General features: G+C 42.7%; 1 protein-coding gene across 5 annotated transcripts in view; it reads right to left on the minus strand.

The window, feature by feature from the left end:
* The window catches only part of ACACA (acetyl-CoA carboxylase alpha), a 268,972-nt gene that overhangs the window by 146,742 nt on the left and 105,397 nt on the right, over positions 1-16,833 (minus strand). For all 5 annotated transcript variants that reach the window (XM_039350417.1, XM_039350415.1, XM_039350416.1 and 2 more), the window contains 2 exons: positions 15,707-15,796; positions 11,400-11,518 (listed from right to left, as the gene is read on the minus strand). In XM_039350417.1, the coding sequence (XP_039206351.1) occupies positions 11,400-11,518; positions 15,707-15,796 (209 nt within the window). The remainder of the gene's footprint in view (positions 1-11,399; positions 11,519-15,706; positions 15,797-16,833) is intronic.

The raw sequence follows: 16,833 nt of genomic DNA on the forward strand, positions 1-16,833 counted from the left end.
CAAATTTAATGGGAGCATTGTTCAAAATAAAATCTTCCCTAGGCCTACACGTCTTTTAGATTTGCCTGCAATAGGTGGCCATGAGAAGAACAGAATATCGGAATTGGAAGGGACCTTCGAGGTCTTCTAGTCCAATCCCCTGTTCAAGTAGGAGACCCTATGACAGTGGTTCTCAACCTGTGGGTCGGGATCCCATTTGGGGTCGAACGACCATTTCACGGGGGTCGCCAAACAACGCAGTCCGCCATTTTTTTCCCCCTTTTCCTTAGCTGTGCTACTCCCTTTTATTCTATTGGCTTTTGAAAGCCAATAGAATAGACTCTCTTGAATAGAGTCTAATTCTATTGGCTTTCACAAGCCAATAGGAATTGTCCAGGCTGTCTCTGCCCTGCTGAGCCCGCCAAAAGTCCCATTCTGCAAATGGTGCTGTGAGTTGTCTGCAACTAAGGCGAGTTTTCTGGAAGTTTCCACCCCTCCCTGCTGAGCAACTACTAAAAATGTAAGTAAAAGAGGGCCAGGGGTGGGAGGCCGACGGGCGCAGGGAGGGTTGCTGGCACGCATGGGGCCCGGCGGGTGTCTTACCTCCCTTGGGCTGGGCCAGCTGGTGGTCCAGCGCGGTGGTCGGCCTGCACCATCTCTGCCGCTTGCCAGCTACGCCTCGGCCGGCACAGGGGGCGGCACCATGCATGCGTGGCGCTCCTGGGCAGGGAAAGTCCTTGACTTATGACCGGTTGGGTAGTCCTCGACTTACGACCGGTTGGGTAGTCCTCGACTTATGACCGGTTGGGGTCGTGGCATTAAAAAGGTTGAGAACCACTGCCCTATGACATTCGCCCAGAGAAAGCCCCGTAGGTTGTACCATAATATCATTTTTAATTCTGGGAATGAGGGAACTATTCATGATCCTTCTCCCTCTGGAATAACATTTCTTCATAAACATATGGAAGGCATCCAAAATAACTACTTAATGTAATCAAAATTAATTTTAGTGTAGATACAATAAGTCTTTTTTGGATTCACTGGACAGTAGGATCCTTGTTATGAGTCTCTTGTTTTAATGCTTGATCTGCTCCCAGTTGAAGTCCTGGGTCTTAAATTTGAACACCCCTGCTGTAGACCATGAAAAAACTTTACATGGATTCCACCAATCTAATATTCTCCAAATTACAAGGGCTGCAACTCCAGGAATTCTCAGCCAGCCTGGCTGTTGGGAAGCATGGACCTTGTGATCCCAAGCTAATGGTTTAGATGGGAGAAGCTAGGATTACATTGCATTTACATCTCTGTTGTTGATAGAGAACACAACTCGCTTTCTGAGAAGTCGAAACAAAACCGGAAACCTGGACGACAACGAAAGACAAATGGAGGCAGAACAAAATGGAAACGCATTTGCCAATACAGCCTGGACAAAGATCCTTGTTTAATTCATTAGATTTTTTTTTTATCCTGCCTTTATTACTTTATACAGGTAGTCCTCGACTTAGAACAATTCGTTTAGCGACCGTTCGAAGTACAATGGCACTGTAAAGAGTGACCTAAGATCATTTTTTCACACTTACGACCATTGCAGCAGCCTCATGATCATGTGATCAGAATTCATATTTATGAATTCTGAATATGAATATGACTCATATTTATGACGGTTGCAGTTTCTTGGGGTCACGTGATCCCCTTTTGCGACCTTCTGACAAGCAAAGTCAATGGGGGGGAGCCAGATTCACTTAACAGCCGTGTTGCTAACTTAACAACTGCAGTGATTCCCTTAACTCTTGTGGGAAGGAAGGTTGTAAAATGGGGCAAAACTCACTTCACAACTGTCTCGCTTAGCAACGGAAATGGTGGGCTCAATTGTGGTCATAAGTCAAGGACTACCTGTAAGTAACTCAAGAAAGCAAACATATTTAATACTGCTTTCCTTCTCCTATTGGCTAACACTTTGGATATCTCCAAAGGCCTCCGTGTGACATGAGCACATTGCTCTTTCTGCTCCGAGGTGTAAGTTTTAAAATAATGAACTCATCTCAGCCTCCATACAGCAAGGGGACATCATTTGAGTATCATTTGCAACACGGCTAGGATAGCAAATGGACAATCTTTTCAGAAGAACCAGCCGGGTGGAAAGAATTGGTGATTGGGAGGCCGCACAATTGGAGTGTGTACGGTTCAGGGTGTCTCCAGAGCACGTCCGGATGTAATTTACGCTGTTCAAGCACCAGGTGCAGTTAAGATTTGCTCCTGGTCTTGAGTAGGGAAGCGGAGAATATGCTCACAGAGGGAAGGAAGAGATGCAGTACGGTAGTCTTTCCAGAATCTCAAGCCAAGTGACAGGAAAACTACTTCTCTGTATTAATAAAAGTGCTGGTCCATTTATTTCTTTGTTTATTTATTTATTTATATCCTGCTTTTATTATTTTTTACAAATACTCAATACTGGAGAACATGCCTAGTATTACTTCCTATTTTCCCCCAAAGCAAACACTATGAGGAGGGTTTGAAAGGCACTGCCCAAAGTCACCCAGCCAGTTTTCATGCCTAAAGTGGGACTAGAACTCACTGTCTCCTGGTGATTGGCTCAGAATCACCCAATCTGCTTTCATGGCTTAGGTGGGACTAGAACTCACTGTCTCCTGGTGATTGGCTCAAAATCACCCAATCTGCTTTCATGGATTAGGTGGGACTAGAACTCACCGTCTCCCAATTAGGGACTGCCTTTTCCCCCCAAACTCCCTTGAAGAGGGATTGTCATCTGCAGTTTGTTTATAAACCCAAATTTTCCCCACAAATCTTCCCCACAAACAAGCTAATTCAACTTGTTTGTGCCAAATGGACAATCGGATCAACAGAGAGGCGTTACATCACACCCCCTAATTTTGAGTTTTAGGATATAGCCCATTTTAAGAAAACGATGTTTGGGTTTCAGATTTCTTTTTCTAAAAAGAACCAGGTCTGCACCAAGCTAGCAATGCAAACTGCCAAACATCATTTGGGAAACTGCTAACATAGTGGAAATATGGTGTAGATAGGGAGAGGCTATGAATCTAAAAACAAAAAAATGGATAAAATTGTACAACTGAGGGGCTGTTGTTCAAAACCCACAAACTCTGCCTGTAGAAAGTTCACATTTAGCACCAGCTTCAAGACTGAAATGGCTCATATTAAGGGGTTCTATGCTACCAATGTATTACAGCCATTGATGACCACAACTGAGCCCAAAATGTCTGTTGCTGTTAAGTGAATCACTGCAGTTGATAAATTAGTAATAGGGTTGTTAAGTGAATCTGGCTTCCCCATTGACTTTGCTTGTCAGAAGGTCACAAAAGGTGATCACATGACCCTGGGACACTGCAGCTGTCGTACATATGAGTCAGTTGAACAAGTGTCTGATGTTAAGCATGTGACCATGGAGAAAAAGTGTGAAAAATGGAAAATAACCAAGGAGAGAAGCAACCTAGAACTGAGGAGAAACTTCCAGACAGTGAGAACAATTAATCAGTGGAACCACCTGCCTCCAGAAGCAGTGAATGCTCCAACACTGGAAGTTTTTAAGAAGAGACTGGACCGCCATTTGTCTGAAATGGTGTGGGGTTTCTTGCCTGAACAGGGGGTTGAATTAGATGGCCTCCAAGGTCCCTTCCAACTTTTTTATTATTATTATTATTATTGATCATCGCACAGTCAGCCAGATGTTCAGACTGGATTTGGCATTTTGTCTACCTATCGAGTCTTTACCCAGGACCTGGGATAGGCAGATGTGGATTTTTGATGGTATTACAGGTATCGTTGCAGGATGGAAGCAATTCCTAGTAAGGCCGCCTTTTGCAATTGACTAATAGCGAATTTGTCAATGCCAATGGTGTTCAAGTGGTGCTCCAGTTGTTTTGGGATTGCACCCAAGGTGCCTATGACTATTGGTACTACCCTTGCTTGCTTTTGCCACAGTCTTTCTATTTCTGTTTGTAGGTCTTTGTATTTTGTTATCTTCTCCAGTTCTTTCTCTTCTATTCTGCTGTCTCTAGGCACTGCCACGTCCACTATCCAGACTTTTTTGTCTTTCTTATCGACAATTGTTAAGTCTGGGGTGTTGTTGCAGGTTCTTGTCTGTTTGAATTCTGAAGTCCCAGAGCAGTTTAATTTTATCATTTTCTATGACATCATCATCATCATCATTATTATTAAAACTTTTTTCAGTACCGTTGTACTTTGAACCGTCATTAAATGAGCTATTGTAAGTAATTGGTATCTTGCAGACCCTGTCAGTTAAAGAACTCTGAATAGTGGGGTCTAGGAACAAGACCTTCTCTGCATTGGAATATTATGGAATATTACTAAGGAATATTATTCCCCCAGAGGTGAGGTAGGACCCCCCCTCTCCTGGCCTTCCGAAAAGGGGTTAAAACATGGCTCTGCAGCCTGGAGTGGGGAGCCCCAAAGCGCATATTACCATGGGGTTGGTTGGAGCCAGGAGAGCCCTTTGTTAACTAATTTTTAACTGGGTTAATTATTCTTGCCTCCTTAAAATTTTTTATCACTTTTTAAACTTTTAACTCAAATTTTTAACTTTATTTTTTATATGCCCTCTTTTATATTCTGATGCTTTATTCTACATCCCCCAGAATCTCTCTCTGAGGGAAATAAGCAGTTCAGAAATGTGATCAATCAATCAATCACTCAATCAACTAGCTGCCCAGTAAAAGTTTAACTCAACAGCAAAGATTTTTTTTTTCTTTTTGAGTTTGAACTGTTTGTATTTTTAGAGAGGATTAATCACTTTAGAAACTTTTACAAGTGTTGTCATTCTGGTTTATCTTTTTTCATTGTTTATTTTATTGTGGTTCTATTTATTTACTTCTGTACTGTTTGGTCTCTTTTCATTTTCTTCCTTTTTATTATTGTAAGCCGCTTTAGACAGGCAGCAAATAAATTTAATAAATAAATATTTGAACATCTAGAAAATTGTGATTATTGGGAAAATTATATAAAAAAATAATATAGGAGGGACACGAATAACTGAACTAGGAACACCTTTTTAGGAAGAAAGCGCACCTTCCAGAGTTACTCTGCTGAATTGAGGGGGGGAAGGTTGGAGGGGGGGCGCCAAAGGCAGCCCCCCAAATTCCTAAGTATAATCAAAATTTGAACGCTTAGCAACTGGCTCATATTTATGACGCTTGCAGTGTCTCTGGGTCATGTGATCACTTTTTGCAAACTTCGGACAAGCGAAGTCAATGGGGGAGCCAGGTTCACTTTACAACCAGGTTACTAACAACTGCAGTAATTCGCTTAACAACCGTGGTTAGAAAAGTGGAGCAAATCTCACTTAACAATTGTCTCGCTTAGCAACGCAAATGACTGTGCAATGATCCATAATAATAGTAAAGTTGGAATGACTGCATGCTTCTTTTAACAACTGCAATGATTTGCTTAAGAGTGGCGAATAAGGTTCCAAAATGAGGCAAAACTCAATTAACAACTGCCCTGATTAGCAGGAGAAATTTTGGGCTCAGTTGTGGTCATAAGTCGAGGACTACCTGTATGGTCTTTCTTCAAACTCCCATTAAAAAAACCAACTACACACACTTAGCACCACCTTACTAGAAGCGCTGAATAGGCATCACTCGCCAAATAGGTTGTTTAACATTTTGTGTTTTGAGAATCCCAGCATTTATTTATTCTTTTTTTTAAAAAAAAAATCCACAGCTATAAATATATATATATGTGTGTTTTTAAAGAAATCCAGAGGTTTATAGAACAGCAATAAAAATGGAAGAGGTGAAGAGAAGGAGAAAGAAAGAGAAATCTTGGCACTTTTGTGAAAAACGTCAGGACAGTTTCCAGCAATCGGGGTGAGCTACAGATCACCCTGTCTCCTCCTGAGGCTAGCAAACCAGAACGATCCCAGAAAGAATGAAAAAAAAAATTGCAAATGAGCCTCGTTTGCATTATTTAGCAGTTCTTGATGCAGTTCTTGATTTCTCAAAGATGAGATGTGCGTAGCTCAGGCTACTGAGTTTAGAAGAATATTTTCTAGAATAGGGCAAAGAATTTAGTGTAATTTTCTGGTCTTTGATGCACCGGCTTTTTAGTCTGTTCTATCTCTGAATCCTGAAAATCAGAGGGAGACTTCAGTCAGGGGACTGGAGACTAATACATATAAAAAACGATTGCTGGAATTGGGTACGTCTAGTTTAATGAAAAAAAAGGACAAGGGGGGACATGATAGCAGTCTTCCAATATCTCAGGGGCTGCCCCAAAGAAGAGGGAGTCAAGCTATTCTCCAAAGCACCTGAAGGCAGGACAAGAAGCAACGGATGGAAACTAATCAAGGAGAGAAGCAACCTAGAACTAAGGAGAAACTTCCTGACTGTGAGACCAATTAACCAGTGGAACAACTTGCCTCCAGAAGCGGTGAATGCTCCAACAGTGGAAGTTTTTAAGAGCTTGGACAGCCGTTTGTATAAAATGGTATAGGATTTCCTGCCTGAGCAGGGGGTTGGACTAGATGACCTCCAAGTTCCCTTCCAACTCTTCTATTCTATTCTATTCTATTCTATTCTATTCTATTCTATTCTATTCTATTCTATTCTATTCTATTCTATTCTATTCTACTCTACTCTACTCTATTCTTTCTATTTCTATTCTATTCTAATTTCAAAGGCCCTCCGTAAGACTTTGTCAATTCAGAGCTTCCTAGAGATCTAACTGTACCTGATGTCAGAGGGAAATGCACAGGTGATCCCACCCTCTTTGGATTCGGGCCTAGCCAATGTTTGAAAGACCACAACAGATCATTTTCCAAAAAGAATTAAGACAACTCATCACTCTGGTGGGTTTAACGAATGCTGGATCCAATCCGTCAGGCTGGTAGCCAACAGAGTGATGCTGGAGAATATCAAAGCCTCTCTCAAACAATGGGGGAAGAGGATGGGGGGAGGCCAAGGGGGGGGGAGAGAGAAATGATATCAATGGATGGGAAGAGGGGAGGAGGGGGGCGAAGGGGGGGCAAGAGGGCTGCCGATGGACCTCCAAAATAGCATGCAATTATTTGCAAATATTGTCGAGATGAAGAGAACAGATGAGACCAAATTCAATGGCCCATTTATATCACTGCAGAGAGATTTTTGTGCAGCTGAGCTTTGAGGACTCATTCATTTCGAGCAAAAGCAGATTCTGAAGAGAGGAGGAGGAAAGGGGAGGAAGGAGGAAGGGGGGGGGAGAGAAACCCATTTCGTGAGATGTACTGATGGATTCTCAATGAAGCGAGACCAGGCCTCCTCAACCAATTCTCCCAAACATTAAACGAGGAGGAGGATGGAATAAAAGGCAACGGATATTTGGGAAACAAAGGAAGAGGAGAATGCGATGTCTTTCAAGAGGGTTGGTTGGTTCCTATGTGTGGGCTACCTGGTGGTGGATCAACAGCGACATCCAGTGGCCATCAGCAAGCAAGGCAGCAAGGGGCTCTATGAGGCCACTCTGAAGCAGAAATTCAAACTTTTTTAAGCCCTTCCTTCAGAAGACCTGCCAGAACTCTATTGTTAAAAAAAATAACAGAATCTTGAAAGCTATACAGAGGTTCCTCTCCTTCCCCTAATAGAGGTGGTCCTCGACTTACAACCCCAATTGAGCCCAAAATTTCCATGGGTAAGTGAGACATTTGTTAAATGAGTTTTGTCCCCATTTTATGAGCTTTCTTGCCACAGTTGTTAAGCGAACCCCTCAGTTAAGTTAGTTACATGATTGTTAAGTGAACCTGGCTTTGCTTGTCAGAAGGTCGCAAAAGGGGATCACATGACGCCGGGATACGGCAACCGTCATAAATATGAGCCAGTTGCCAAGTGTTCAGATTTTTATCATGTGAAAAAGGGGAGGCTGCAATGGTCCTAATTGTGAAAAATAGTCATAAGTCACTTTTTTCAGTGCTGTTGTAACTTTGAACAGTCACTAAATGAACTGTTGTAAGTTGAAGACTACCTGAATTGGCTGGCCAGCCTGCCTGGTTTCCTAGCCTGGTCTACCTTGAAGGGGTAATGTTCTCAGAAGGAGCTTATCCTTCAGATTTAACCGATATGCCACCAAGAGAAAAAAAAAGACTAGGAAAAGCACTCCTACAGAAATTCAAAGAGATGTCCGCTTCTCTCCTGATTAAAAAAAAAATATGCTGTCTGGCTCTATAAGAATCAATGAATTGTTCAATCACCATCTGCAAAACTCCTTTTTGTTAGCTGCGAAGTCGTGTCCGACCCATCGCGACCCCATGGACAACGTTCCTCCAGGCCTTCCTGTCCTCTACCATCTTCTGGAGTCCATTGAAGCTCACGCCTCCTGTTTCAGTGACTCCATCCAGCCACCTCATTCTCTGTCGTCCCCTTCTTCTATTGCCCTCCATCTTTCCCAGCATCAGGCTCTTCTCCAGGGAGTCCTTCCTTCTCATTAGGTGGCCAAAGTACTTGAATTTCAACTTCAGGATCTGGCCTTCTAACGAGCAGTCAGGGTTGATTTCCTCTAAGACTGACCGGTTTGATCGCCTTGCAGTCCAGTGGAATCGCAGGAGTCTTCTCCAGCACCAGAGTTCAAAGGCCTCAATTCTTTGGCGCTCAGCCTTTCTTATGGTGAACTTTCACAGCCATACATTGCAACTTGGAAAACCTTTTTTTATGATCCTGTAATCCAGGGGTCTTCAAACTTGGCCCTTTTATGACTTGTGGACTTCAACTCCCAGAATTCCTCGTGCCTGGCTGAGGAATTCTGGGAGTTGAAGTCCACAAGTCATAAAAGGGCCAAGTTAGAAGACCCCTGTTGTAATCCCTTAATTCAGGTAGAGTCAAGACGACTGGATGGAGCTGAGCGTTTACAGGCTGGATATCCTTCCTGATGCCTACACGGCGTTCGCAGCAGATATTTATTCTTTGCACCCTGGGAAAGAAATATCAACTGCTACCTAGGATTGAACTCTCAACCTTCTGAGCGAGAGGTGAGTGTCTTCACCACTTCGTCACTCAGTCACCATCTGCAAAGATCTAAGGAAAAACTGTCCCCGTGTGCAAAGGCTGAGTCTCAGTTCCGCTGAATTAGTGGCACAGTGCAAAGGGCATGGAAAAAAAACTGCACCACTGATTGTAGGCCAGTAGAATCAGGTCATAATGCTTATTTGGGTGTAACAAAATATTTCCCTGCAAACAGAAAACTAGCTTCTCAGGGACAGGCCAATATGAAGGATGTATAGGGGCAGAGAGGGCATTAGGAAAAAAACTTTCCCCACCACTGCCATTCATCTCTAATTCATGCAACATCAATCACAGCACACTGATGGATCAGAATACAGTTAGTCCTTGACTTACAACTTTCCATTTAGTGACCGTTCAAAGTTACAACAGCAATGCAAAAAGTGATGAATGACAGTTTTTCACACTTACGACCAGGGCAGGGTCCCCTGCAACTGGGTCATATTCATGACGGTTGCAGCGTCCCGGGGTCATGTGATCCCCTTTTGTGACCTTCAGACAAGTAAAGTCAATGGGGGGGGTGAAGCCAGATTCACTTAACAACGGTGTTCCGAATTTATCAGCTGCAGTGATTCACTTAACAACTGTGGCAAGAAAGTTCATAAAATAGGACAAGACTCTCTTAACTATCTTGCTTAGCAATGAAAATTTGGGGCTCAGTTACCACTTACAACTCACTTACAACTCATTTTTTGGAGTTAGAACAGTTGTACCCACACCAGCAGTCATGTGATCACATTTGGGGCACCTGGCAACTGGCTCACCTTTACGGACATTTGCAGCATCCCACAGTCACGAGACTGCAATTTGCAATGGGTTTTTTTTTTTTTTTTGCCAGTTTTCAGTGTTTACTTCCAGTTTCTGCCCCCCCCCAAAAAAAATGTCTATTGTGTAAAATGCATTCACCTAAATCAGGGGGTAGGCAACCTTGGCTCTTTTATGACTTGTGGACTTCAACTCCCAGAATTCCTGAGCCAGCCATGCTGAGGGGAAAGGGAGAGGTTTCCATGCTGAGCCATGCCGGCTCAGGAATTCTGGGAGTTGAAGTCCACGAGTCGTAAAAGAGCCAAGGTTGCCTACCCCTGACCTAAATGGTCATAACTTTGAATCAAGTCACTTGATGCCTCAACTTGCAACTGTAATGGCTTATGACCTATAGTCACAGGTCCGGGACTACCTCTACGTGCCTTAAGAATTATCCAATAAAATATTGCCACTTTTTAAAAATAAACCTGTCCAATTCTTTAAAGGAACCAGCCCTTTAACCAGTGACACAACCAACCCACTGTATTCCTCCCCATCCAACCTAAGGCATCTCTTAGAAGAAACCTAATTTCATCTTCAGCTTTATGACTTGTTGGTTTTGTCCTATAAACTGTGCTTCAACAGAGGGAGATTTTTCTGGAAGGCTTTGATAAACTTGCAAAACTAGAAAGACGGCAAAGCTTGACAGCAGGCTCTTCAAACTCGGCTCTTTTATGACTCGTGGACTTCAACTCCCAGAATTCCCTAGCCAAGCACACGTGCCTGGCTGAGGAATTCTGGGAATTGAAGTCCATAAGTCATAAAAGGGCCGACTTTGAAGAGCCCTGCTTGAGAGCCTACAATTTCTTTTTCTTTCTTTTAAGGAGGAAGGGTTTCATCATAAACCTGGTGCCTCTTAAGGCAGACCCTTAGGATCCTAAGTGGATCGCTGTAGGAGGAAATTGCAAACCATCACTAGCAAAAAAAAAAAAAAAAAGTCATCACGAGGTTTCTGCTGCTAAGGATCTACTTGCAGATGTCAGCTACCCTCCCCAAATGAGCCCAGTATTGAAAGCCGTATCGGGAGGATGTTCCAAAGCTGCTTTTCCACAAGGAACTGGATTTTCTTGGGGGGGGGGGGTGTTTCCTTGAAAATGTTTTGCTTCTCATACAAGAAGCTTCTTCAGTTCAACGGATGAGAAGCAAAACATTGTCAAGGGAAAAAAGCCCAAGAAAGTCCAGTTGCCTTTTGGAAAAGCATCTTTGGGACAACCATGACCTGGATGATTGAGAATCTCCATGGACATAGCAGAAGGACATGTTTGTCACAATGCAGGGAAAGGTCCTCGATCTGTGGACGTTATGCTGCACATAAAGTCTTTCACACGTAAGAGAGTCCATTGCCGCTCATAAATTCAAATAAATACATAAAACAATTCAGAAACCATTGATAACAGGGGGACCATTATTAACCCAGAATAACGCCACATCTAACTCGTGGTTTTTAACACAACTTAACAGATGGGGTTGAAATTCTTGCTTCCCAGCCCCCCAAGTCCAGGTGAAAAGCACCGTTTCCAAACACACACACACACACATCCATTGCTCCTTCTTCCAAACCCCTTAGAAATACCTGCATTTTAATAGTCTAACCTGTTTGGATGTGAAGTCGGGAGCATAAACTGGAATTCCACCACACACGTGTTGTCTTTCAGCTGGCGATGTTGGACGCTGTTCAGCTCATAGGCAATGTATGCCCTCCGAACATACACCTGAGGTGGGAAAGGAAGCATTTCTGAAGGCTGCGTTTACACGGGTGTTCAAACATCCCGTCCTTCTTGCTTGACGGAGAGTCAGATCCAGCTTAGAGCATTTCAGTTATAATGGTATCTATGGCTGGTTGGGGAATCTGGGAGTTGAAGTCCACAAGTCTTTTTTTTAATTATTACTGAAAAGTTTTATAAAAGTTACAATATACACCCCAAAGCCCACCCACCCTAAACCCCCCTCTCCCTCCCCCACTTCCCAGAGCTGAGTACAGGGTTACAAATATAATAATCAAACTCTAACTAACATTAACCAACTACATAAATAACCAAGTCCATAATGCGCTTTAACTCCCCTTTAATGTAAATATAAACAAACTAAAAGTAAACATAATAATATAAACAAGTTAATATCCTAATTATTAAACAATACAATATCCAAACTGTTAAACAATACTAATACTAAAAATAATAATAAAACTAATAAAAATTCCACTATAATAAACTATTAATAATAATAATACTCTAAAATTTACTCATAAATTAGATGGAACTTTTTAGTCCCGTATTTATTCTGAATATAATCTATCCATCTTCTCCAGACCGAAATGTATCTTTCTTGTGAGTGATCCTTCAGATAAGCAGAAATCTTAGCCATTTCTGCTAAATTTGACACTTTAAGCGTCCATTCTTCTATAGTAGGCAAACAATCCTTCTTCCAATATTGCCCTACCAATAACCTTGCAGCTGTTACCAAATTCAACATCAAGTTAATTTCTTTAGTATCACAATCTACAATAACACCCAATAAAAATAATTGAAGTCCACAAGTCTTAAAGTTGCCAAGTTTGGAAATCCTTGCTCTATAGGAATGACCTTGAAGGATAAGGGGGGGGAGAGGGAAGAATTGCTACCTAACAAACAGTCAGATAAGAGACATCGTAGCCCATAGTTGGACAGTGGACAGGGCAAGGGGCACATTAGGGACGCACCCTAATTTCTCAGGCTATATAGGATACGGCGAGAGATTTGTACTTTCAGCGTTGCAAGGTTCCATTAACGCAACCTTACAATACAGGTAGTCCTCAACATACAACGATTCATTTAGTGACCATTCAAAGTTACAAGGTCACTGAAAAAAGTGACTTATGTTCACACTTACGACCGTTGCAGCATCCCTCCCCCATGGTCATGTGATCAAAATTTGGATGCTTGGTAACTGGCTCATATTTATGACGGTTGTAGAGTCATGTGATCACCTCTGTTGGACTAGGAAGAACTCCAGTCCAACTCTTCTGTTATTTTCTGTTAAGCTGAGTCTCCCCGCTCCTAATCCAGCCCTTTAATCCCTTACTACACGTAGTCCTCGACTTACAACAGTTCATTTAGTTACAACGGCTCTGAAAAAAAAAGTGAGTTATGACCAATTTTCACACTTACGACCGTTGCCGCATCCCCATGGTCATGTGATCAGAATTCGGACGCTTGGCAACGACTCATATTTATGACGGTTGCAGAGTCCTGAGGCCACGTGACCACGTTTTGCAACTTTCTGACAAATAAAGTCGATGGGGAAGCCCGATTCACTTAATAACCATGTTGCTAACTTAACAACCGGACTGATTCACTTAACAACGGTGGCAAGAAAGGTCGTAAAACGGAGCAAAATTCACTTAACAAATGTCTCACTAGGCAACAGAAATTTTGGGCTCAATTGTGGTCTCGTTAAGCATGAAGTACCTGAAGGCAGGACAAGAAGCAATGGGAGGAAACTAATCAAGGAGAGAAGCAACCTAGAACTAAGGAGAAACTTCCTGACAGTTAGAACAATTAACCAGTGGAACAACCTGCCTCCAGAAGCTGTGAATGCTCCAACACTGGAAGTTTTTAAGAAGAGACTGAACAGCCATTTGTCCAAAATGGTATAGAGTTTCTTGCCTGAGCAGGGGGTTGGACTCGATGACCTCCAAGGTCCCTTCCAACTTTACTACTATTACTACTACTAAAAGGTCTTCACAACTGAAGGCAACAGTCAACTATTTCAACTGCAATATCTTTGCCCTGCGAGAGATTTTTGGCTCCATTTTGAGGGCCTCCCAAGTCTGCCCTACGCTTCGTGCCAGTTGGCCCTGTCGTCTCTGTGCTGTAGGAAGGAAAGCAGACAAAGGGGGAGATTTCTTCACACCTCAGCTACTGAAGCCACAGAACCTTCTGCTCAAAGATGTGGTGATGACAGCTGAGAGGTGGAGTGTGACAAAAGAGGGAAAGGTGATTTGAGAATAAGCCTGAACAGTGAAATTCTGGTCACTAATTTAATGCTGAGCTGCCTTAAATCCTCTCTCCCCCATCACACGCTTCCTTCTTCCCCCCCCTTAATTTCACTGTGTTGCACCAAGAGGTCACCTCTGAAAAGATCTCATGTTACTTCAAGGGCAGAGATGCCCGGATAACTCCTTTCAAAGAGACAAAACTACCTTTCCTTACATTTTATAACCTTCTGTTTTTTAGTCAAGCGGACATCTACAAGCCATAATATGCTATTTTTCTAGTGAGTAAGGCACCTGGCTAGACACTAGGAGCCTGTGAGTTCTAGTCCTGCCTTAGTCATGAAAGCTGGCTGGGTGACTTTGGAATAATCACCAAGAGACTGTGAATTCTAGTCCAGTTTTGGTCACCACGATTTAAAAAAGATGCTGAGACCCTAGAAAGAGTACAGAGAAGAGCGATGATTAGGGGACTGGAGACTAAAACATATAAGGAACGGTTGCTGGAATTGGGTACCAGTATTTCTAGTTTAACGAAGAGAAGGATGAGGGGGGACATGATAGCAGTCTTCCAATATCTCAGGGGCTGCCCCAAAGAAGAGGGAGTCAAGCAATTTTCTAAAGCACCTGAAGGCAGGACAAGAAGCAACGGATGGAAACTAATCAAGGAGAGAAGTAACCTAGAACTAAGGAGAAACTTCCTGACAGTTAGAACAATTAACCAGTGGAACAACCTGTCTCCAGAAGCGGTGAATGCTCCAACACTGGAAGCTTTTAAGAAGAGACTGGACAGCCATTGGATTGGATGACCTCCAAGGTCCCTTCCAACTATTATTATTATGGATCATTGCACAGTCAGCCAGATGTTCAGACTGGATTTGGCATTTTGTCTACCTATCGAGTCCTTACCCAGGACCTGGGATAGGCAGATGTGGATGTTTGATGGTATTACAGGTATCGTCGCAGGATGGAAGCAGTTCCTAGTAAGGCCGCCTTTTGCAATTGACTAATAGTGAATTTGTCAATGCCAATGGTGTTCAAGTGGTGTTCCAGTTGTTTTGGGATTGCACCCAAGGCGCCTATTACTATTATTATTATTACCAGAAACTGTGAGTTCTAGTCCCACCTTAGGCAGGAAAGCCAACTGGGTGACTTTGGGCCAGTTACTCTTTCAGACCAACCAACCTTACAGGGTTGTTGTTGGGTGAGAAATGGGACAAGAAATGATCGCCATCTTGAGTTATTTACAAAAATAAGAAAGACGGGATGAAAAAAACCTCCCTAAAATACATAAGTAAATAATTCTTTTTAAAAGCTAGTAAATGCAAATGACTTGAAAATATCAGCTTAGGGGCTGCCTCAGAAACTGACATATATTCTCAAAAAAGCTTCAGTATTGGGGGGGGGGAGATCCTTTTCCGTTACATTATTGGTGCCTGTGTGGGTCAAAATTGGTGATACAAAACAGAGCCTGTGTTCATGTTTGGTTTAATGATGTTGTTTTCTCGTGTGGGTCCTTGGATGAAAGCCTTTGAAGCAATAATAATAACAATAAAGTTGGAAGGGACCTTGGAAGTCATCTAGTCCAACCCCCTGCTCAGGCAGGAAACCTATACCATTTCAGACAATTGGCTGTCCAGTCTCTACTTAAAAACCTCCAGTGTTGGAGCATTCACCACTTCTGGAGGCAAGCTGGTCCATTGGTTAATTGTTCTAACTGTCAGGAAGTTTCTCCTTAGTTCTAGGTTGCTCCTCTCCTTGGTTAGTTTCCATCCGTTGCTTCTTGTCCTGCCTTCAGGTGCTTTGGAGAATAGCTTCACTTCCGGTTAAAAAACACAAGGCCACACTCTGAAAAGATGACTCGGGCACATGGTGGAACTGAGGGGAAGAACAGACTCACCCACGAAAGAAAATGTTTGGTTTTACTGACCTCCAGAGCTGCCATTCGCACCACTTGGTTGCTGTGGTAGAAGAAGTTGGGGAGCACGTCAAAGATGGAAGTCTCGGAAAGGATAAGTTTCTGAGGGGGAAAAAAAGAAGATATTTTTCCACATAATTTCAATTTTGTTTTTCTTCCGCCTCAAAACCAGTGGCTGGGCCAACTGATCATGTAAGAAAGAGCACAGTCGGATGTAACGGTTTTTCGTCCAATCTTGCAAATGTTTATTTATGTTTATATTTATCTAGGTTACGTTTACAGTCCTCAACTCACAAGCATGCAACCGTTTGAAGTGACTGTGGCACTGACTTACAACCAGTCCTCGTACTTACAACCATTAGAGCATCCCCAGGGTCATGTGATCAAAATTTGGCTGCTTGGCAACTGGCATGTATTTATGACAGTTGCAGCATCCTGGGGTCGTGGGATTCCCCTGTGGGACCTTTCCATGCTGGCTCCCGAAAAGCAAAGTCAATGGCGAAACCAGATTTTCTTAATGACTGCATGATTCACTTAAGAACTACAAGGATTCACTTAACAACCGTGAGCAAAGGGATCGTAAAATCGTGACTCACTTAACAACCATCTTGTTTAGCAATGAAAATGCTGGTCCCCATTGTGGTCATAAGCTTGTTTATTTAAAAAAAACACAACTATATAATTTATTCTTCCTTCTTACGCTTACATAGAGAGGACAATGTCTACTGCCTCTCTGTCTGAGTGACTGTACTGGATGTGCCTCTTCTCAATCACCCTCTTTACAGTAGTCCTCAACTTATGACCACAACTGAGTCCTACGTTTCTTTTGTCAAACAAGACAGTTGTTAAGTAGCTTTTGCCCCATTTCATGACCTTGCTTGCCACAGTTGTTAAGTGAATCCCTGCAGTTGTTAAGTTAGGAACATGGTTGTTAAGTGAATCTAGCTTCCCCCATTGGTTTTGATTGTCAGACGGTCGCAAAAGGGATCACATGACCCCAGGACACTGCAACCGTCATTAATACATGCCAGTTGGCAAATGTCTGAGTTTTGATCATGTGACCATGGGCAATGGTCATGAGTGTGAAAAACGGTCCTAGCTAACTTTTTTCATGCTGTTGTAACTTTGAATGGTCACTA

This window comes from Crotalus tigris, unplaced genomic scaffold (genome assembly GCF_016545835.1).
Source record: "Crotalus tigris isolate CLP2741 ecotype Arizona unplaced genomic scaffold, ASM1654583v1 scf7180000018330.590113, whole genome shotgun sequence".
Lineage (NCBI taxonomy): Eukaryota > Metazoa > Chordata > Lepidosauria > Squamata > Viperidae > Crotalus > Crotalus tigris.